Below are 24,659 nucleotides of genomic sequence, written 5' to 3'. Positions count from 1 at the left end.
ATAAGAAGATAATTGTTTTCCAATGACAAATCCCCACTGGAACGAACAAGTCAATTGCTCCATGCGACAAGGAGCCCAGAACAAGTAAGCTACAGGAGATAAATATGATTAGATGGCAGCTGTTATACAACAGCAGTGGCCACTTCATTAATCAGCCTCAGCACAGGATGAGCAGCCATCGAGGAAGCTGCACCTGCCCTCCTTATTGAACTCTCCTAATCAATTCCAATAAAGTTAAATCACTGGAGCTAGAGCAGACATATGTAAGGTGCTGCTAACAAGCATGCAACAACTGGCACACGTTTTCAGGACTGCTGTGATCGGCCCCTGCTGGTGGAGTGGCCCTTGAGGAGAGGAGGGACGACAAGAGGGGGCCAGGGGCCACTCCCAGAGGTTGGAGGCTCCTTTAAATCTGGCCTGATTAATAACGATAAGGGCTGCAGCAGGAGGCCTTCATCTTATACAACCTACAACCACAACAGAACAGACTGGAGGCTATATGTGCTGTTGCAGTACAATTTGAGACAGAATCACACATTACTTTGCATCTAATTTTATCTCTACACTGCAGCATGATAGGACAAATCTGAATCACAAGCATTATAGTGAATATGATGTATTAAATAGAAACAGAAATATTTAGTTTAATGTAAAGATTTTCAGTTTAATAAATGAATGGCCCACTTCTGAAAGCCCTTGTATTATTAACTGGGGTGACATTCCCCAACGGCGTTTGGGTCTCTGGGAAGGGAGATCCAAAAACACATCTGCAATTGCCGCTTATTGCCATGGCTGCCGTCGAAAAGAGTCAAACGGAGATCCTCGAGATTTAACTTTAAGGAATAGTTTGACATTTGACATTGAAGCCGGAGAAAACACGGGGAAACGTGCAAACTCCAGACAGAAGGTCCTGCCAGCAGGTGCGAACCGTGAGGCGACATATCTAACCACACCACTGTGCCACCCATATGACATACACAACAGTTTGAAAAAATACATTTATTGACATGCAAATTAATCGTGTACCATTCAACGACATCTGATAATCAGCAAACTCTACCATCTTCACGTAACACTTTCCTCATCCGTTAGATACCCAAGTGACAGGCAGTCAGGGTGGGCACCACTATGTCCTCCATCTTCACCGTCAATACTGGAACCCCCCAAAGGCTGTGTTCTGAGTCACTTTCTATACAAACTCTACATCAGTGACTTTCTCAGCCCCTCCCACATCACAACATACTTTAAATATTCTGCTGACACTGCCACACTCGCCCTTGTGTTGATGTTCTTGCTGGTTTAAACCCTGTTTCTGAGTGTTTGATTGTGTACAGAATGTGAGAGAAAATGTCCTCTATTGAGGACAATAAAGAATGAATCTGAAGTCGTGCTCTGGCTTTGCACTGTTGTACAGTATCTTCAGTATGTAGCAGAGATCAAATGGCACATCAGCAAACTGCTGGCAAGTCAGCCACTGTAGACCTTGCTGCAGTTCACCTGGGAGATTCACATGACAACGCATTGGTGAGCAAAACAATGCAGATACGGTATATCTCACCATGGCAACCAAAGATAGACGAAACATGAAGAAGGAGGACTGTGATACCAAGTGAGCAATTCTGAAAATAGAGACTGAACAGGAAATAAAAAACAAAGGAGTGAGAAAGAAAGAGTGTGAGCGTGGGCATTTAGATAAGATTTGGGTGGATGGAAAAAATCGAAACAAATCGGTGTCTTGCCTCTGTTGCCTCCAAACATACCTCAGGTTGGACCCTCCTATTCCTGCTCCAGCAGCATCCCTGGAAGCGGCTAAAACCACAGCAAGCAGGCGAGGTCCCGTCTTCCCACATAGCACATCTCCCCCATGCTGCCACAAACACACCTCCAAGCCCACCTCAGCCTCTAGACACTATTTCCATCTAGAAGGGGGGGGGGGGGGGGGGGGGGGGCAGTCACTCCGCAGGTCAGAGATCAGATAGACGCAGTCAAAAGCAAAATGAAGGATGGTGATGATGATGATGCCAGGCCTGCATTTCCTCCTGCTTGTAGTCTAGAAACTGTAAGTTGTGGTGTTGCTCCTCGTCTCTATTTGACAAAATCAAGAACAGAGCTTTGACGCGACTAAGTCCAGTTCCGCTCTTAACGCAGAACTTCCTGTGGTCCCCCAACACTCCGGACTCTGCATCATATATTCATATAAGATTTCATTCCGGTTGTTTAAGACCTCGGTGTCCTTTCGTTTTCTTCGTCGTCAGGTTCATCCAAACTATATTTCTTTGTTCCGGGATACAGACAGAGTAGAGAGGCAGGCTGAAGACAGACAGTGAGAGGAGGCTGTTGCTTTGTGCTGTTGCTATAGTCGGTGAGGGAGTGCGAGCTGTCTTTGCCGCTGCCAGTGACGTATGGATGGGACTCAACAAGGGACCCATCCTGAGCCGGAGACACCGCAGCAGGGGCCTGGCACTTAGCTTCCTGTAAAGGAGGCCTGTGGGAGTGCAGGTCCAGAGAGGGAGGGGGTTACGGTAGATACAGAAACCCATCAGCCTCCCTGATCGCCCTCTTCATGGGGCTGGGGAAGTCAGACAGGGAGGATGTGCAGCTCTAATGGGCCTCCCGTGTGACGTCCGCAACTTTCCTCTGCCTTCTCACTTGCCACTGTATCTTGGAGACAACGGCAGAGGGGCTGTCAACCCCCTACCGTTTTCCACCGGTTTTGCTGCTACCACAAATCCCTGCGGGCAACTAGTGCGTATGTGAAAGCTTATCCCACCACACTGCATGGCTGCCCCTGGCCTCCTGCCTGCTGCACACAGCGGCAGGGAACTGCAGAGTCCACAGCAGGACAGGACACAGTGGCTGAGTATGAGCTTTATTCTGCAGGTAGCCATGGGGGGATCATAGTGTTGTAATTGCCTCCCTGTATCTTTTTATTCATTTTTGATGATTAATAAATGATTTAATGGACGAGACTACAATGTGAGTAAGTGCCAGCTCTCTACCTCAAGTTACAGTGCAGCATTTCATTTTTAAGTGTTAGCATACCAAAGGACGTGTCCTTTTAGTGACCACACGTATGTTACATAACTTCTTTAATGATAGATTAAAATCCATTAATCACCTTTTTTTGGTGACAGGAAAAATGCTGCTATTTCTGTAGCATGACTCAGCAGATTACTGTATTTTATTACTGCCCTGTCAGCCATTCTTGAAGCTTATATGGCACTGAGTCGTAGCTGGCTGCTTTATCTCTTTTCCTTCAACACATCTTTTGGTTTTAGTTTTTAATCTAATTTTAATTTGGTCTAATCCCAGTGATAACAGTCATTTGACCGGCTGCTGGCCGTCAAGGGACACACCTTTCCCATGCGTTTGAACATTCAGGCCAGATCTGGATAGAGTGAACAGCAGATGGTTGGACAAGCTACACCAGGCCAGATGAGACTCAGTCAAAGCAGGGCCAAATAACCTATTAGAGGACCATAACCCGGTGCCTTACATGCTTTGAGGCCCTGGCTAATCGCTGCTAGGTGCCAGACAAGGCAAACTGAGAGTAACAGTCTCCTTCCATTTGGTACAGAAGAGTGTGGGTAGCTTGACCTGGCTGGCAGGTGGACATCTGCAGTTTCGGAACGGGGAGCAGGCTTCTCAGCAACATATGGGTTCCCAAATTGACACGAGTGCATAGACATAGACACACTCACAGACATACGGACACAATTTTCAAGGGGTCCCTTGACCTCTCAGCTGAAGATATCTGAATGAAAATGGGATCTATGCTACCCACAAATTTACCCCTTTACAGGCATACCAACTTTATGGTAAGCCCATGCAGCAAAAACAACAAAAAACAATAACCTATTGCCTATTCTAAAAATGGTGTATTGGACTTTGTCTGCATGCTGAGGTTCCTAAAGAGCCTTGGAATTGCATAAATTCTGTAGGACTGGAAACCTGCAACTCTTGCGGATCCAATGAGCCCAATTCTGTTCATGTGTGATGATGTTATTCCCCATATTAGCCATTTCATTGTAGTGAAACCATTTTTTGAAACTTGATGTCACTATATACAATGACCTGTTGTTATCTCTGGGATAATCACAGCTTGATGGAACTTTACAACCACAAACTACAGACCTAGGGCATTCAGAGTGTGTATGACATATTGAAAATGAAGGGGTTTCTGAGCAGTTTCCAGAAAAGAAATGCTCGCCATCCAATCAACAAAAAATGCAATTCTTGCAGTTTCAATACTTCTTCTTCTATGTTGCATACACTGTTGTATCTATCTCCCCCCAACAAATCCCCTGTGCCCCCCTAAAAAAAAAAAAAATAATCACATGACAGGCATGAGGAAATTTCAATCCGGTTGTTTAAGGGTGACTGGGTGACAAGGGTGACTGACTTCACTACTGTAACAATGGTATCTGATGAACAACCAACACCAGCAGTCAGTGTTTTAAAAGAACATCCAATAAGCTTGTTAGTAAAGTAATTACAATCAAGTCAAGTTCTGAATCTCTTGCTTGATTATCCTCATGCTCTATCAAAAGGAATCAGCAATGAGTGATTTTGTGTGTGTTTCTTTGTTCAAGTAAATCTATGCATGTGTGTGTGTGTGTTTGTGTGGTTGTAGTGGACACAGCTAAAACAATTAAGCGGGGCTCAGACCAAGCAAAATCCCATTAGACATGTGAAGAGGCTCACTTCACGTTGGTGAAGAGGGTGAGACAAAAAAACAAACTCCTTTATGCACCTTGGGTCCAGCAACAGTAACAATCAGCAAGGATTTAAAGCTCTGTCAAAGTCTAAATGGGCTACTGCAGCAGTCACATTATACGTTTGCTGCGTAGCTTCAGTCAGGAACATTCTGTACTGTTGTAACATGTATATATATAGATATACATATGGCTCTCAAGTGTTACGTACATGCAGCTACTCTGTTTTTGAGCAGAGGGCGACGGCAAGTTGTGTTTTGATGTTCCATGCTGTGACTTCATGGTAAAAAAATGGTGGCTCACTACACCCCTTGATGAATAACTGTGACAAAAAAACTGAAGAAATCATTGAAAATGGAGATTGAAATGCCGTCATAAAATCATATAATTATCACCTTTATAGTAATTTTGAGCCATTGCTACTCGCAGCCAAGTAGTGCTGCACTATATAGGATGATATACAGTATAAAGGAAATTAAACAGAAATTTGCAGATCAATAAGATTATTATTCATTATCACAGTATAATTCTCGAGAACCGTGTGTTGCTGGGGACCCAAGGGAGCGCAGTCTGGAATTTGGTGCAATTTGGACACGCAACACATTCAATATTATTAACTTTGAATAAAAAAGCGAATGCCTCTTTTTTTCAGCTGGATGCTGGATATACTTACATTACAACCGCACTCTTCTTCACTTCCCTGGACTCAACGAGCGATAAGCGGTTGTCTGCAAGCAGCTATACCCGGTACCAAGAAATCGGCCCGCTCCGAACAGGCACTGCACTAGTTTCATTGAGATATTTTTTGTTTGTTTGTTCTTCTTATTGAGATCCTTTGCCTACAATGACATTGTTTCTGTCACATACAACACTGTCATAGCCAACGTTCCCCATAATTTATAACCACTTTTGTGTATTTGCAGGTGCGATTGTGTGGGGTGGTTGATGGAGGTGGAGGTTGACCTACTACTTCATATGTGTGTCAACTGTGCCAGCTTGTCGAGTCCACCTACATACAGAGTACACATAATCCTCTTGTGCTTCATGATACATGAAACCTCCCTTCATGTTCTGTAATGAACTCAAACAGACATACAAGAGCTTCCCGTCTTCTTTTTGTCAGACAGAGACCCATACTGTTAACATTTTTTCCAGAATTAGGCCAAAAGCCACGTTCCATGGCCTTGATTAGCAGGTAGTTGGGCCATGGTGGTATTAAAAAAACCCATTTCTCGAATGTGAGTCTGAAAAATGAATCCCTCACTTTTGAGGCTAATCTAAAATACAGACAAACCTAATTCAGTGCTCCAACTTGATAGAATCCTTTTAAAACCACCCAATGACTGAGGACCACATCTTCTTGTTATCTAGTGCGGTATCACCACAGCCATACTGTATTTATAGTTCTATCCTCAAATTTGTCAGAACAAAAACTATATTCCTATGTTTGCCATCTCATCATCTCCCATTAATATTAAATAAATCAATACTCACACAGATTAACAGGCAGAACGCTTCTTCAACTGCTCCGAATACAACCTCTACTTAAAACACCATCATCGTTAATTTTCAGGTCAACATAATCAGACTTTCTCTCCAAAGTGCTCAGTTATGGAAGCCTAACCCTTACCTCATTAATCACTCTGTCATCTAAGATCGGCTGCTTTCCATCCTTGGAAGGAGACCCGACCCAGGGCCCCATCTCTGGCTCTGCTCGTGCCTCAGAACCTGACTGTTATTTCAATAAGGCCGATCAGATAAAAAAGTTGGCCCACTTGCCAGACAACTGAGGCAGGTGTGGCGCAAAACTTGGACAAGTGCATGTGTGTGTGAGATTTCTCAAGCCTGCTAGTTTACCTGCACAATCATAACGTGTGTGTCAGAGGTTTCGGTGGTAAATATGCTTACAACACTACAGGCGTTTAGCCCCTATCATGTGCAGTGCGGGTGTTGACCTGGATGCCCCAGACTGCCCTGCCAGCTCTGAGAACCTGAAGATGGAGCAGTCGCACTCGTGCAGCCAGGCCTGTGTGAGTGATGATGGCCTGGCATCTATTGGCATCTCACCTCGTTCTCAAAAGGCTCTGATGTTGCCCGCCTCCAGGCGACACAAGACACCATATCTAATTTTTCCTTTTTTAACTTTCCAAGAATTTTCCCCCCGTCTTTTTTACTTTCTTCAAATCTTCTTGCAATTGCTAAAACCAGTCAAGAAACACAGAGACACTGCCTGTATCCCACCACTCTGCCCTCTGAAACCGTTTGCCTGTCTCCTTGCTCTTACATGGGTGATGGGCAAAGGTGAGCTTTGTCACCCAGGTAAGATGAGCGTTGTCCGCTCTTCTTTTGGCCCCATAAGCACTGACTCTCCTGTCACCTTCAACAACAACCTCGCAAGGCGATCCGCTTTTGTCAGGCACCTGGATACAAAAGACCCAGTGTCCGAGCTAGACTGACACAGACAATACACTGCCTTCAAACTGTAACAATTAGTGCAAATTGCAGGGATTATTCCGATGACATGTTTGGCCGATGTGGACAATGAGGATTGAAACGCTTGTTGTCTCTGGGTGCCAAATACAAGAGGCTATACCGTGCCACACAGTGTCATCAAAACACCGTGGAGGGACAGAGTTTGAAAAGGAGATCCCGTCTTAGACTCTAACAGTTTTATTATCCGGTTTTATTAACTGCAGTATATTTAATCATTATTTAATTCACTTCATTATTAAATATTGTTATATTATTTTCATGTATGATGGAATCAGTGAGCCTAACAAGGTGACAACAACCAATCCTCTTATACAACAATACTTTAGATAAGACCTCACACGTTATTACACAACAATGCTCCTGAGCCTAAGGAGATGGAAGGAGAGATTGCGACGGGGGAGGACGTTGGCATACCCTGTTCAGCTGCTCTGCATTGCATGACTCACCGTTAAAAGGAAAACAGACGCTTCGTGCAACCAAGCCAGGCACTCATTAACAAAACTCCCAGGGTGGCTGTTTACCCAGCATTCTTTTAAAAATCCAATTAATGTTTATAAGACTTGGGGAGTGTCTCAGTCCAGTTGTCCTCTCTGGAGCACCTCCTCAACATGGAAGCATGCAGCTGTGACACGGCAGCGCAAAGACGAGGCTCAGCCATGGGAAGTATGCGGCCAAACGCAGCCCAGGCTTCCACAGTCCTGTGTGCACCACCAGTGGGAGGGATAACAGTCATCCACAGCAGAGAGGATGCTGCCAACTATTATGGGGCATTCACATGTTGAGAAGCATTGGCCATGTGACGGCCCTGACCACAACCCAGAGAAAGTTTCACACGCAGAAAGATGAACTCGACTTAAATTACGCACATGACAGCACAATTCTATGCACACACATGCAGAAGTAGAAATAAGCAGAGAGGCTATTAGAAAGGATAGCATTATATAGGCTATAATAATGTGCTTGGTGACATTGATATCTGCAGAGGTGAGCTCTCTCTCTTAATGGCCACTTTTATTTCAGGGGGTCCGGTGTCAACAAAGGACAAAGCTGTGATGAGAAACCCAATCAGGTGCAGAGTTCATCAGAATAATGGGGAGGCACACTCCCTATTCCTCAGTCAGTGGGGGTGGAGGCTGGGCCAGGTGCACGGGTCTGCTCTAATACTCTGAAGCAGGTCATGAAGAGCACAACAAATGGTGTGATGACATTGTTTTTATATAGATTAGTCGATCGACATAGAGTTAATCTATAACTATTTTGGTTATCAATACATTTTTCATGTCATTTCTTTAAAAGCAAAAAGCAACCATTCTCTGTCTCCAGCTTCACCATAGAGACGATTACCTGTTTTTCCTCTGTTTTTAAATCATTGCAAACTGAATCTCTTCAGAGTTTTGGACTATTGAGGACATCACCATGGTTTCTGGAAAAATGTGACATATATTTTCCACTTTTTGCTAACATTTTCCAGACCAAAACTATTAATATATTGATTGAGAAATTGATAATCATCAGATTAAAAAAGGTTCAGGGACTCTGAAGTTAGCATATACAAAAATCCCTGGACAGAATGTTAAATCTGGCATAAGTGAGGGGAAGTACATCCAAAAATAAGTCATGTGATGTACCACTTTATTGGAAGGATCTGAAAGCGCTTTATTATATAAACAGAAGGCTAAAATGCTGAAGGTACTGAGTCATATCATGTCAAAGCTACAAACACGCTTGCCTGCTACAGTCTCGGGGTATTTCACATCTTGAAGGGGCACAGTGCATCTGCTGCTTTTATTTGTAATGATGCAAATGCTCTCTATTGATAGCCTAATTTTGAAAAAGAGAGAATCTTTTGAACTGACACACTGTGCGTGGAATCCACTCACAGTATAAAACCTAAACAGCTTCAAACGACGCCTCTGACGCAGCTCAGATTTTCAGGGTTCTTATCTTCTTAATGAGAATATCTACGTGAGGGGCCTTAAAGTGCTGAGAGCAAAGCAAATAAAAGGACCATGATGGGATTAAGCATTAAAGAGTTTGGCCAACACACCCTGCAGTATGGCTGAGCACAGTAGCATCGCAAGTGTCTTTTCCCAGTTGTAAAGGCTGCATTACGGTAAAGTAATGTAATTTTCTAAATTTACCTGACTATTCTAGCTCTATAATTTGCCTTTACCCACTTAGTCATTATATCCACATTACTGATGATTATTTATCAAAAATCTCATTGCGTAAATATCTTGTTAAAGCACTAATAGTCAAACTTACAACGTCGTCGCAATATTGATATTTGGGTGTAGGGTCATAAATATTCATCATATTTCTGACTGGATATTTAAATTTTCTCTTTGATCGCCCAGCCCTACCCTGCAGTGCGAAGAATTATTGTCAAAGTTCAATCAACAGTAAGTAGAAAAGTGTCCTATAGGAGCTCAGTGAGGGCTTTGAAACACTCTAATCCCTCCCCACAGGAAGGGAGGGGGCGAATCGGTCCAATGCAGCGTGAATATGTATTTATCGTGGAACTTTCCATGAAGAGGAGATGTCCTGGTGTCAGCGCAGAACACCTCTGATACAGTATGTGGCCTTTTAATGGCTCAGGGTTGGGTAGTTTTGCTCTCCAAACATTTGCAATAAGTAACAGCTGGGCACCTCTCTCAGATGGTTTAGTGTCGCAAGCAAAGTACATCACAAGGCAGGGTATGTTCCCTAATAAATCACTTCTGCTGAGTTCACACAATTACCTAAATAACATTTATTTAATAGCCTGCACGGGGTGTAAGGTTGCTTGGAGGCACTCAAAAACATGGCCACCGCTATAAATGATGGTAATATATACTGAAGCGGTCAGGCTGACAAGAAAAACAAAACAAATACAAGCCTATCAATGACTTAGTATTCACATGAATAACAAGCTATCCTCTTACCTTGGTCAGAAGTGGAAAGGTGCCTTTTCTTTCCTTTAATAGCTTTTCCAGCTTATTTTTCGAGCAAATTCTGTCCAAAGGAAAAACGTTTACGCATGGAAACTAATATTCAGAGATGCCAATACGTATTGGTCCATGGTTCAACAACAATATATAGACCCATATATTAAAAATGCATGCATTTATGAGTTTTCGCTTATTGACAGTCACAGCTGTAAAATAAAGAGCCTTTTCCATTGCTCCAGCCTTTTGCATTAAACTACACTGACACCCTCTGGGCACATAATATTTGGTTTGTCTTAGATTCAGCACATCAAGCTCTGCCTGTTTTATGGAGGTGTCAAGTCAGTCAGTCAGTCAGACAGTTTCTGGTGCGAAACTACCAAAATAGTTTCTAAACAAGTAGCCTAAGCTAATTTATTATTTAACCCGAAGATAGATAACTTTTGTGAATTGTAGGCCCAATGTTACCTGACAAAAAATACTACACACGAGTTTGGCTCACCCAATCTATAGACTGGCCTCTAGGCGAACACTATAAAGAATGCAAAGATATTATGCGAAACATGAATAAACAAACAACAAAACAGTAACTTATTGACCAAAAACACGCACTAACCTTTTCTCTGATGATTTCTTCGGCGCGCTCATGGTGAAATAAATCAACAAGGTGGCAGTGATGAAGCGGTCATGCGCGACATGCCCAACAGTCTCCGAGCCTGTGTGCCGCGGAGCGTTACCTCCGCCGGCTTATCCGCAACACAATGGCTGTTATACTTGGCACACTAAGTACTCACTGACAGTTTGATTCTGTCTATTTTTTTTTACTCTGACGCAGCTTTTTAGACAGGCGCTCGCGTGTATAGGTGAGAGGAGAGGGAGAGAGCGCGAGACAAAGAGAGGGACAGACACCCACTGGGCTATACGTTTTTCTCAGGTGTGCACAAAGATTAATTTGACGTCAGGAATGCAAACATCTAGATGCTTAAAAAATATTACGATAAGATGAATAAGAAGTTCACTTAAAAAGTTAAATTATGTGAAAAAAAAGAAAGAAGTGAATGCAGATGTTACATGTTGTAAGCTCCTGTAGGCTATGACAACCCAGTTTGGACCCCTGAAGCTATAACCAACCTGCACTCATATGATACAGTTAAATATCTAAAAATCCCATAGAAAAGGAAAAGCTGCAATTCTCCAGAATCAACTGTAACAACATAGTTAAAATCTATCATTATGATAAACTTTAATAAGCTCGACAAATCTCATCCCAATGATAAGTGGAGACAAACACCTGTTCCTCTCTCTATCATTGATTGGCTGATTAGCACCAGGTGTGGAGTGCTACTTAATTCTGACCCTATTGTGAACCATCTGTCTCCCATTATCTTCTTCTCCCACTGTAAATTATTTATTTGTTTGTGCAAAACGTGCATGTCTGATATGCCCAATGCTGGGATGCTGCATTTATGATTATGTACACATAAATGTATCCATTCATATATATTTCTTAACTAACCATTTATAACCATTTATTTTAATTTACACTGTAGAGCACCATTCAAGACACCAAAAGACACTTTACACAATAGATAATAAATATGAATGGACCCATATGAAATACAATTTATATATAACAAGCTAAAAAATGATTAAAGAGTAATTTTTCCTTTGTGCTCATTTCTAGGCAGTTAAATGAAACATTTTTTATCATTTTACTGATAATACCCTGAAACTGTCAAAAAGACTCCATTAAAGACAAAATCGATATGATTTTCGATATCGATATGATTTTTATGATGAGAGAAGACAAGTCTGTGGTGTAGCCATTGCCGTGGCATTGTGATCTTTACCTGACTTGTCAATGCTTCTTCATCATAATTTCTAACTTTGTCCTGAGATTTAAGATCACTTGCTGAAAACAGAAAAAAAACAGCACAGAACTCAGCATTTATTTCAACAATCTGGTTTATATAGAATTAACAAGGCAACATTGCAGCACCAGTCAGATAGCGACGTTCACTTTAGCTCTGCACATAGTGAATGGTTACAGCCTTTCAGCGTATCATGTGACCAGCTTATTCTCCTGTTATTATAGGCAGCAATGAAACTGAGCACCATTTGAATTGACAACAGAGACAACCTAAGTTTGACTAAAGCAAGCTACGTTTGAGAATGACACAGAAGATCTTTTGACCAGTTTAATATATCCGCTCTGTGCCGAAGCCCTTTTTATTATCAGGTCTGCACTGCAACAGGGAACGTGATAAGTCCAATAGAGAGACCATTATTTTGAAATTAGGCAGTATGATTCTTGAAAATTATGAATTGTTTGAAAAATCATACTGCACTGGTAGATAATTGACTTGTTTCATTACATTTATTTCAGGAAATTAATTACAGATATAATATGTACAGATTTTTATGGATATATTTATTTTGAAAGGATAATCCACCCAAAATCCATCTTTACAGTATCAAATTTTCTATATTACTCTCTCAAATAAACCTCATTTTAATTTGCGTTTGCTTTTTGGAAATCACGGTCAGCATCTGTTGGCTAGAACTAATCTACAGCTGTTCCAAATCCTTTAAAACGGACACAATCCACACACTCATATGGCATTTATTCTTTTAGTTAGAGTTGTAAGTTTGAACATTAAACCACATTTGGATTTGATTCAAAGATGAGAACCACTGCAGCTGGAATTTTTCCTGTTTGTCTGTAATACTTTCCAGATTTCAGATCAGGAAATTTGAGCACCGTCCTTCTGAGAACAAGAGAGACAGAATGAGTGTCACGGCCACGTGGTCTCGATTTTCTCTGCTGACCAGCCTTAAGGTTAGAGAGTGTGTTTGAGAGAATAACAATGAGCAGCAGGGAAGGAGAGGTTTTTAAAGAAATGAAAAAAAAAATAGCCTTGGCTCCTTATTTCCTTTTAAGACATTTGATAAACAGCTTTGGTGCACACCTCTGCTTCACCATTTAACACTCTCTGCCTAATCTGCTCACAGACCACAGACAGAGAGACAAAGACACCTTGTGAGGCACGGCGACTACGGGGCTTCGCAAGAGGAGGTAGCAGCTGGAAGTCTGGCAAAAAGGTCAGATCGGATCCCGGTTCAGTTGCGATGAGAGCGGATCGAACAGGACTGGGCTGATGTTCTGAGGTTGTGTTATGGTCTTAGGTGAGGCTGAGGTCAGGCTGATCTGAGAGCAGAACAGAAAACATTAGGCGTTGTCTAAAAGGAGCTAAAGGCGCAAATGAAACTTCAACGTGACTGAAAACATACTTCATCCCAGGTGCTTGTGATGATGTTTATCGTAGCCCACTGCATTGCTCGAACTGGTGCCTGTCAGTGAAAGAGCTATCAACGCGTCAGGAAGATCGGCGTTGATTTCTGATTCAGTAATGTTGCAGGTTTTTTAGGTTGTCCACATTACCTCACTTACCTAAGTAGTCCTTGTTGTCCTTGAAGTATTTGTGCCTCAGACGTCCTTCTGTAAATAAAATTGCAAAAAAGACAAAAGAAAAGAAGAAAGATTGACATCTGCTCTCCATATCATACACATTGCACTTGCTTGAAATGCAATTATGAGATGCATAAAGTAAAAAAGGTTATGTTCTTTTGATTAGATCATTAGTTTAATATTCCTGCCAACCGCTTCAGCCACAGAATCTGGTCTATTGACAGAGTACTCCAATTTGTATATTGTTAGATCTATTTAATGGGAGAAACTTGGCACCTAACAGCATGTGATGTGCTAAGAGATACCAGGCCAGACTCAAAGAGTCCTGTCCCTGTCCCTTGGTGATTTAAAAGAGCACAGACTTTGCAGAGAAGTTCCATGCAATCTGACAAGCAAGAGATTCGTTTTAAAGATACAATTAAGCTAGGAGATGATGTGTGTCAAAGGCCTGGCTATAAGTCAACGGAAGTACTCTAGCCATACCAGAGTTGCCACGTTGCTTGATGCACTGTCCCCGGTTTGGGATGCCAGTGGAAGGGTTTCCTGGATTGATGATGTGGCACTCGTAGCCCGTGGGACAGTGAAGAGGCTCGTCTCCATCCTCAGTTGTGCTGCAGGCCTCAGCTAGTGGGCAGAAAACATACTGTGCATGAGAAAGAATCAAAAACATGAAATATACTAGCGTCAGTGGTTATGGTGTTGGTATGTTGTTCTTCTGTTTTGTTTACACTGATCATTGAGAATTTCAGTAAGGTGAGTTTTTTTTCTAAGTCATGCAAGCTGACCATGTGGAGCTGCAGGTGTTTCCTCCGACCTCAGTGACTCAGGTGTTGGTGTGTACTCACCCTGCAGAACCTCCTCAGGGCCGTCTAACAGCCAGCCGTTGCCCCCCAACCACCGAGGCTTTGGCTGCACCAGCCAGTCCAACACTGTTCAGAACACACACAGATCCACAGCCATACTTGTTAAATGTTTTCAAGAGAGACACAAAAACAGATTAATTTCCCGAACACAACTGTGTGTAACTGTCTGCTGGTTCTGCTGACCCGGTGGAGGCTGGACCGACTCCAGGCAGGCGTAGATGCATCCATTGTAGCAGCAGCGTTTATGGCGCTCACACTCTGAGTCTGAGCGGCAGCCCGGCACCTCACAGGCTCTCTCTGGCAGCATCTGGGGTGGCGGCGGACACCTGTCGTTCTTCTGGTGCTGTGTGGACTGGGGGTGGTTGGGGTACTCGTAGTCCTGGAAGACAGAAAAATAATGTAGATGAGGTTTGTTCTAGTTAGTTAAGACATTTCACTGGATATAAGAGAACATTTTTCAGCATTTAGTTTAATACCAGCTTGGCTAAAAATCTAATTCTGTAGTTAGACCTGTACTTCCTGACGAGTCATTTTGGAAGGAAACAACATTAAATGTGTCTTGTTAAATGTGTCATGAAGGATTTTTGGAAATTAAACCTCATTTGGTTCTAAACTGAAAAAAAGACAGGACTGGATGCTAACAGTGTGGTTGTAAAATTGCACACGTTGCACTTTTTAGCCACCAGACGGCAGCAATGGATCTGAGTGATCCCTTTTCAGCACAGCAGCGCTCCAGCAAGGACGCTGATGTTTTGGCTTCAGTATGCCTGCCTGCCTGCTCAAGTCTTGACCTGGATTGGGAACGTGATTCACTGTGGGAACAAACACTTTTCTAGTGATTCTGAGAAGGAGAAAGTAGGCCACTGGACCCTGAGCCAAGCAAAGACACGCTTCACACACTTTGACGGCTTTGGCAACCTTCAGCGCAGGCCCACATGTTTCCAGTGTTGCTGAGAAGACCTCCTCGTAAATGCTTTGCAGAGGATAACTTAACGAGATCCGCATCACAGCCATGGTGTCTGGGGTTTAATAGTTGTTTTTTTCCTCAGCTGCTGCTCTTTATTGATTCCTGTTCATTGGTTTGGACAAGTCCAGGACAGAAATTGTGTGTTAATACGCTTTCACAATGCTGGTGTCAAATGTCACACGTTTTGTGTCACAGTATAAGCAGCTATTCTTTGTTCAAAGTTATGTACATGGGGAATATTAACACAAAATCCCAAGAAGCACAGCTGCCCTTGACTAAACATGAACTCTCATACTTTCTCAAACACTGTATTTGCTTTTGTATGATACGTTTCAGTGTGATCAAGTTTCTAGTTCATTCCACTCCATTCTTTTGTGCTACAAACAACAATGACAACCACTGTGCTGATCTGACATCACTTTTATAGCAACCAAGGTTACCTCTGAACTCTTTGCCCTTCAACGGCACAGGAAGTTATGTTGCTTGTTGGTCCAATCCTTTGTAACACTGTCATCATGGCTGTAATCAAATTTAAAATGTAATTTCCGCAGAGTTGTTTGTCATAACAACACATGCTGTGTCAAACAAGCACAATCAGTGTTTACATTTTTCTAAATATATATGTCTTTTCAGTTGTGTTGGTGAATTTCCTAGACTTTCCAGTCCATTCATTTGGGAGGAGAGAGAGAGAGAGAGAGAGAGAGAGAGAGAGAGAGAGAGAGAGAGAGAGATGGGTGTTTTTCCTCTGCACCAGATTAGTAATTAGATAATCAGCTTGTGGGTCGCACACGGTCATTAAAACTGTGCTGTTTATTTGGCAGGCTTACTGAACGCTCTTACAAACCAACCGGAAAAACGAAAGCAAATGTTTGGCGTGGGTGGTGGTATCACACACACTGTACGTGTGTTCACTTTAAACCCACATTAATTTGTTCTGGCAGCTGAGAGCTTGGTGGATGGTTCTTTGAGGGGTGGGATGAGGGATTCACACCATAGAGGGACGGAGGGAACAATACAGTCAGAGCCTGTAAGAGTTATGCTGTGGTGCTGCATATTACAGTAAGCAGTCCAAGTTTTGATTGTACATCACTTGAGGGGCTGGGTTTCAAAGTTCAATATTTTTTGGGGACTGGCTGCAATGTGTTTGTAGCTCTGAGTCAGTCTTCAGCATTGTTTCCTGACACAGAAGGCAGCTGTTTTTGTTTCCGATAAACCCACTGTGACAAAGCTAGCAATTAGCTAGTATATATAGAGGAGCATTTAGCAGCTGAACAGCCAGATATTGTTTTTCAGGAGTTGGTGGAGACCAAAACAGAGCTAAAATGAGAGGTAATATTGGACTTCCAATTATCAGGTGACCAGAAACACAACCCCAAGTGAGCCCTAATGCTGTTCCATGTGTGGCTAATTAAACTATTTCGTACTTTCAAATGATTTCTTCAACTTTCCAAGGTATATATATCTGCACTTTGTTTGCAGAGTGAAGAAAACAAATATGCCTGGGCTTCTTCACATACTCAGACTGGAGTTGCTAAGAATTTCCTCTCAGTTGCTTGAGATGATATGATGTGGAAAATCTCACTGCTGCCAAATAAAAGGAATGTCTGGCATATCAGAGGGACGGTGTGTGTGTGTGGGTGTGTGTGTGTGTGGGTGTGTGTGTGTGTGTGTGTGTGCGTGTATGTGTACAGTAGCTATGGTACTTAGCTGTGATCTGCTTCAGTGAAAGTCGAGTAAAGTTTGCTTTACCATTTGGCTCTATCAACTTTAAAAGATGATATGATAATGTTGTGGTTACAACTTTTACGCTGCCGCAAGTGGCCAAAAGAATCAAATTCTAGAGCGCCTTGGTATAGCCGAGTGGGGACAGTGGATGTCGTATAATTGCAGAGTCTCGGTTTCAAACTTTTTTCCCCATGTCCTACTTGGCACCGAAATGCAGGTATCATATTGACACCAGTCTCAAAACCTTCAAACAATACTCAGACCCAATGACTTGAGCATTTTTTTCAGTTAACTCTGCTTGAACATGCTCCCACACACTGTACACGACAGGCCTTTCAAACTCTTCATTCATCGCTCTCAGTGGAGCCGAAGTGGTTCATAACGTCTTTTGGTACAATTAAATCTATGAATGAAGACTACAAAGTCTGCTGTGATTGGATAATGACATAATGACTGCCCTTACTCTCCTAGTCTCATATCCGATCTGCTCCTAAAGTCTCTTGCAAACGTATCCTACAAAAGTTCAAGTGCGCCCTTCCTGTTTATGTGACTGCGTGTGTAAAGCGTGAGTTTGCTTGTACACACGAATACTGTACGCGGCAGAAGCCACTCGTTCTTTTATATGTTTTTACTGCATTGATCCCTGAGCCTTAGACTTGCCAACACTGTGGATGCTACTTCTAACAAACTTTTTATTTTTTACTGTACTTTTGCTGTCATTCAGCTCTTAGTGTAACTGCTTCACCATCAGGGCTCCTCTTGTGTCGTCTATGCTGTGTCTTGGTATGCCAGAAGAGCCGCCATGCTCTACATCCTGAGATATTTCGCACAATCCCGCGCACATCTCTCTGATGTTCCACAATGGTTATTTACACTCCTGTCTGTTGTGCTGCTCTCCTTTAGACACTGGCAGCGGGCCCTTGTGGGATGTTCATGTCTATCTGTGGACATGTTTTCCCCCTTTCTGTCAACTCTCACTATCTCTCTGCATCTTGCTCGTGTTCATTCTGACTTTCCTTGTCTCTCTTTTTAGTGCTTTTGAACTGCGGTTTATGGGGAGTTTGTGTGGAGAAGCCACTGGAGACCCAGTCTGGCTCCGTAATTGTACTGAGATCAGGCTGTTCATGCTTCCACGCAGAGATCTTAGACAGATACTGATATTTTCTGTTTCCTATGCTTCATGCACACAGAGACACATACGCATACCCAGAAACACACTTTATCTCTGCACTTACAGTACTGCGGGGTCAAGGCTGTGCACACATTTGCATAAACAAGGAAAACACTGTGTTCTTTCGTATAAGTGGCAACTCAAATGTGCCACATCTCCCATGTCTACTATGAAGTAGCCCACAGCACACATCTGGTTAGCTTTTGGGTTGTCAGGACTCATTTCCTGTTTCTATACCAGCAGTCAGTTTGACAGAAAGATAGACAAGACGTACAGATAGATAGAGAAGCAGCAGGCTAAACTGTGATGAGATGAGAGTGAGACATGCTGATGGACAAACTGGTAGATCAACAGCTGAGCAAAACTGTCTTTGAACTGTGGACATGCTGGGAGAGTGGTGATGTTTAACATTGAAATGCAGACCAACAGACTGGACCCATATGAGGTGTGGTTTACGCGACAGGGGGGAGCTAAAGCAACTGTGAATGCAGCTAATTAGTGTTGGGAAAACAGCGTCTGCTACCTGTCAGTCATAGCCTAAGGTAGCAGGGACGGCAATGATAGAGGTCGCCCTAAACTCATCTATTACTCCACTATTCTGTCTGTAGTGCAGCTGTATATTGTAAATATCTGGTAAGCAGTGATATGGATACAAACATGTCTGTGGTCTCACATACTAAGACTCAGGTTTGCTATGAATTGCTTGCCGCACAAAAGGAATGTCTGGAACATCAGAGGCTCCAGGTAAAAAAGAAGAAGTGAAGGAGCAGTGGATGTGATTGTCTGGTTTGTGTGTATAGCGTACTGAGAGGCAATCTACTACAGTGTTAGTCCAATCATACACTTCTGACCGGCAGGCTCACGTCATCTGACTGGGATTAGTCCTGCTTAGAGCCGCAGACACCAGTTCACGCAACTACTGGTAAAATGGATGACTGATTGACTACAATAACTCCCCTCTTTACAAAGAGCCACAAAATTTGTTTACAAAATAAAGAGGGAAAAGTTAACAAACTTGCTAGCTTAGCTCAATCGCTAACAGGACAATAAGTTCACACAGGTTTTAAAGATTTTTTTTGTACCAGCAACTACTTTCTCGTGTTAGCAAATCATGTCTGTTTCCTGTGTATAGTTCACACAGCAGGTTAAATAAAAGTGAATGGTGCAACGCAGCTAATAAGCTAAGCTACATTCCTCCATTTTGGACTCTCCGGAAAGATTCTCAGGAAATCACTGCCTCTGCAAGCAAATCCATTACTATCAGAGATTTTTTATTTTTTTAAAATTTCATTACAATGTAATTTTGCCCTTTTAAATGCCGGTGTGACCTTTAAACAGCCATTACTAGCCAAGGCTGTACTGCATTTGTCATGCATTCCCAGGACTTGTCAACTCTCAGCCTTAAAGGCCACAAACTATTTGCTGATGAATTAAAATACATTCCTTGCATTTAGCAGTGAATGTGTTTGTGCAACAACACAGTTAAAAGAGCAGGAGTCAGGCAGTGCTGCATGTCAGCAAGTAATTAAGTAATTTGATAGATGCTGAATCTAAACCATTGCAATCAAAATGTCCCTTTAAATCCCCTTCAACTCAGCTCATGACCTGAACCTCTGGATTTACTCATATTTGATAGCATCAGCTTTGTTACATAGTGTAGACACTTCCTTATAAGCTACAAATCAGTGAAGACGTAATGTGTGAATCTGTTTTGTTTTACGCAGTTGCCCCCGGCCGAGTCAAACAGCCGGCCAGCCCAAGAACAGGAAGTAGGCTACACATGTTTCTGAGCATCTGCAGGGGCCCTGTCTAAATAACAGGTGCTGTCAGTATGGTTCACATCACATCAAATAAATTAAAACTAAACAGTAAAGATTCATGGCGGTAGCCTCAGACACTGTTCCTGCTCACTGACATGCCCAGGCAGGTGTCTGAGCCAGACTGTGTTATGGCTGTATGAGACTGTGTGGGTGTGTGCGACTTCTGCTGCCCACACCATTCCACCCGTTTTCCCATCTACACATCAAACGTGTTTCTCTTGATTGTAAGTTACCCTCTCTTGCCTATTTCTTCCCTCGACACCCTTATTTCATCCCCCGTTGTATTAGGCTATATTAGCCAAACACAAAGAGGAAATTAGAAAAGTGCTAGTGGTGACCTTTGACCCTTTTGGCAGGGGGAGGTCTAGATAAGAGAGCATGGAGGACGTGACTCTGCTCCCTAAGACAATCTGACCCAGAAGACAAACATACACCTCTCTGTTAAGAGCTTTAAGTCAGATAACGGAAGTTAAGGTCATTCCTGCACAGACAGTGAGATAGAGAGGCAAAGAAAAACATAATGAAAACACATTTATTATGAACTGGAAATTGTAGATTTCATAATGCAAGTAAAAAGTGACAGCTTACATTTTGCTAATACATTTCCAATCTACAGTAAGTAATGTGTTTACTCATCTTATTTGAAAATAATACATAAAATAAGACATTCACTTGATCATAGATTAGATAAATAAGGCACTCAGCATGCTGGTGGCCTTGGGTTTGTTATACATTTTTACCAATTTTCCTTTCAAGACTCACTGACTATTCTGTAGCACAGTGCCTACGTGAAATTCCCAGTGACTATAATTTGTCTTTCCGCGCAGCCCCGGTGTTATGAATGAGGCAGAGGCTGTGTGTGTGTGTGTGTGCTTGCGTGTGGGGGAGGTGGTTGAAAAAATGAAAGATTGAGAGATTGAGAGATTAAAAGGTTCAGAGGGAAAGAGACAAACTGCTTCTGCACAGCCGTCTCAGCATGTTCCAATTACAGCAGCTTTGAAGCAGAGTCGAGCAAGATGGTGCTTTTGGCCCATTCTGAGAGGAGACGAGAGAAAGAGATTTAATAAAAGAGGGAAAATGGGGGTTGGTGTGCTGAGAGAGGCACATGGGCGAGGGGAAGGAGAAAGCATGGCAGAGAGATGTCGAAAGGTTAACTGATTCATACGACAGAAGGGAAGAGAGACGAAGGCAGAGCATGACAGAGAGAAAAGGGCCAATGAGGGCACAACCCAGCTAGAAAGTGAGAACATTGAAGCACGAGAGCGGAAATGAAAGAGAAGGCAGCACGCTACAGTGAGCCCTTGTTAGAGATGATCAATCAGCCACACTGAGTTGAGTTAACAAGCAGGGGCCCAGTCTGCAAGTTCAGTTCCTGCCCTAATAATCCACCCCAAACACACACACACACACACACACACACACACACACACACACACACACACACAGACAAAAGTTGTACATCGTGTGTGCCCCTCAATTACTCATATGGAAACTTGGAAATCAGCAACTTATTCCAACCTGTTGCACACTCCTCATCAAAACTGAAAAACACTCCCGTCCATGTTGATTTTTCATGCTTCAAAATCAAAGCGTGTCTGTTAGGTGTTTGTCGAAGCAATATCACTTTTTAGTTAGGCTCCATTGCAAAATAAAAGTCCTGCATTTAAAATTGTACATACAAGTTCAGAAGCATTACTATTAAACTGTATCAAACGTAGCAAAAGAAAAAAAAAACGGAATATCCGTTTCAAAGTGATAAATTATTATAAGGGATGCATTAACCCAGATCAGCATTTTTATGTTGTTGTAATGGAGCTAATTGTGATTACTTTCTACTTTTGGGTAGTTTGGTCTATAACAATGCATCATAATCTGAAAATCTAAACCAAGTAATATTTATAGCTGTCATATACATTTAGTGGAATAAAACATGTTTTTCATATTTCTTCAGTAACAGTAAAAAAGTAGCATGGATGTAATTAAGTAAAGTGCAAATTCTTCAAAATCACACTTAATTATACATATCTGCATGGCAAATATAAGGCCACAGCCTTTAGTCGGTTAGCTTAGCATAGAGGCTGGAAACAGGGAAACAGCCAGCCTGTTTTTAATCCATACAAACACCAAAGTGGAAGAACTAAATGTACGTTTTTATCTTGTTTGTTTAATCCACACAAATACCAAAGTGACAAATAACAAGTTGCGTTTATGTTTTGGATGTCACTGCCCCCGGCCAAGAAATAGTCCCGCACATAGCCCCTTGCCAGACATGTCGTTTTTATACATAATATTTCCTACTAATGTTACATCATGTGTGAATTGGTGAGCTTTAGAGGTGCTGGTAGGTGATAGAGCTTAGTTAGCTGTTTTGCAAGCTTTTTAGCTTTCTAAGCTTAGCTTGTTGGCTGTAGCCTTATATTGGTGTGACTGATCTTCTCATCTAACTCTTGCCAAGAACAAAAAGAGTATTTCCCTAAACTTGGTTAAATATACTTAATTTACACCACTGCCCTTTGCACTCCTGGGTTAAAGCACCTCATACAAGGTCAACTTGACCACCTCTCACCTCAGCCACAAAACTGCTCTCACTGTGTGAAAACCAGCTTTCTGCAACAGAGCTGGTATTGTACTGTTACAAGCTGTGAGCTTTTCACCTACTTCCACTTTGGAGGATATTCTGAAAACAGATGGAGATAGAGAATAAATCCACACACACACACACACTCACACACACACACACACACACACATGCAAAAGTCAAAAGTGAGGTTAGCATCCCAAACCTTATGGTTGAGTCCTCTTTTCCTGATTCTCCTGGTATCACTGCCTGTGGACAGGACCAACAGGGACAGCAGCAGCACCACAGAGCCCGACATGGTCTGTGTCCTGCACCCCAACTCCAAACTCTTTCTGCGTCTCCCTCCCTCCCTGTCTCAGTGGTATTCCTTCTTCCTCTCCTTATTCCAAAGTTTGTCCTTTTACGCGCTCGTGGTGCCTTTCCGGCTAAAGCAATAACTCTCCGGTGCTCATGTGCAGCCAGAGATTTCACAAGCCCTCTCTCCCTCCAACGGGACCTGCCTTTATATCCGCCGGAGAAAAAGTGCAGAGCAGAATGACAGAGCAGAGGGAAGGAAGGGGCAAGTAGAGAGGGGATGAATGGAGGCAGTGTGGGGATGAAATGAAGGAAGGGGAATAGTTTTGGGGAGCCGGTGAAGGGAGAAACAGCAGCTGTCTGTGCATCAGTCGCTGGAAGCCGCAACTGTCTGCTGGCACAGCGTGCGCACATGTCTCTGGGGGAGAGGAGGGGAGGGTGGGTGAAGGAGGGGAGGGGAGAGCATCAGATAGGGCAGTGCGTGTGAGACCTCCCACTTGGCCCCGAGTTGCATCTCGCTGCACATCTGGTGATCTTTATGTGAGTTTGACAGTTGTGTCAGTGTGTGGGGCATATTTTATATTCTGTGGTTTTGTTTCTCGTGTTTTGCTCGCGTGCAGTATTGTAGGAGGGGAAATTAATGGTTTCTAAATGTGAGGTTCGAAAAAACAAAAAAAAAACTTGTTGACTGATGGCCTAGAGTTGAAGCAGTAATGTTAACTATTAACTGTCCAGCATCATTTACATTCGTTTACATTCCTGATTTTTCTTAGGGAGAGGATATGCATGATTTATGACAGAGTGGGAGGGTATACTTGAACAGTGTGTATGTATGTGTCCATGTGTGTACACTCCTGTGTCTGTATAATATGTTTGGAGCAGACGAAGTGTGATTTCTGTGGCATTGAACCATAAAAAATGAAAGCATGTGGTGTGTTTCGGGGAAAGGGGCCTCTTTTTTCACAACTTCCCAAGTTGCACCCTCTCGAACTAGGACATTACCCCCCCCCCCCCCCTTACCCCTGGACCTTTCTCCCCATCCCCTCCCCTCACTCCATTCTCAGTGTCTTGCACTGAAAGGGCGAAAGAATGCTAAGCCTGCACAAATCTCAGTCATTATTAGTTTTACAGGAGCAGCGCTCATGTCACTGGGAGGCCCACGGCTTCACTTACACAAAAGACAGAGTAAAGAGTTAGAGTGGGAGAATATGAGAGAACAGAACAGGGGGAGATATAGAGATAGTGGAAGAGACTATGTGAGACAGTCAGATAGATGAGCCTGTCCACTTGGTAGCATCACATTATGATCATTATGGTGCATGTGCATTTAAGATACTTTGGAAAAGTTTGCTATGTCTCCCTCAACCTTTAGTCACTGTTGTGCCGGTCAAGCTTCAATTCTTTGAAATAATGTAGTTTAGTCTAAAAACTGTCTACCACTTAAAATTTTCAGTAATTTTGACCGAGGTAGACAATAGCAGGCTCCTTCTTGCTAGCTGCCGACTGACGATTTTGCTAGCTGAAACGACTGTAGCAGATTTTATGAGCTTTAGCTGTTTAGCTATAAGCTAACGTTAGCTCAACCAGTTGGCTCAAAATGTCGTGTTCTGATTCGCTTCACCGCGAGAGAACAAATG

The 24,659-nt window shown here is 42.7% G+C and overlaps 1 protein-coding gene and 1 long non-coding RNA gene across 2 annotated transcripts; one reads left to right on the top strand and one right to left on the bottom strand.

Moving 5' to 3' along the window:
• The first annotated feature begins 1,964 nt into the window (after positions 1–1,964).
• LOC142938751 (uncharacterized) lies at positions 1,965–16,080 on the top strand. Its single transcript, XR_012949694.1, has 3 exons — positions 1,965–4,722; positions 5,368–5,491; positions 5,639–16,080. It is a non-coding gene; the product is annotated as an uncharacterized LOC142938751 (long non-coding RNA).
• On the bottom strand, positions 13,428–23,026 carry wfdc1 (WAP four-disulfide core domain 1). The gene is made up of 6 exons (XM_076082134.1): positions 22,934–23,026; positions 14,651–14,846; positions 14,450–14,533; positions 14,088–14,228; positions 13,587–13,634; positions 13,428–13,534 (listed from the first exon to the last, which is right to left on the bottom strand). Exons 1-6 carry the CDS (start codon positions 23,024–23,026, stop codon positions 13,428–13,430), a joined length of 669 nt encoding a protein of 222 aa, XP_075938249.1.
• Between the last annotated feature and the right edge of the window lie 1,633 nt (positions 23,027–24,659).

The sequence above is a fragment of the Anarhichas minor genome, unplaced genomic scaffold (genome assembly GCF_050575085.1).
Source record: "Anarhichas minor isolate MPS153535 unplaced genomic scaffold, ASM5057508v1 ptg000090l, whole genome shotgun sequence".
Classification (NCBI taxonomy): domain Eukaryota; kingdom Metazoa; phylum Chordata; class Actinopteri; order Perciformes; family Anarhichadidae; genus Anarhichas; species Anarhichas minor.
This window is presented reverse-complemented; position numbering and strand designations above follow the sequence as displayed.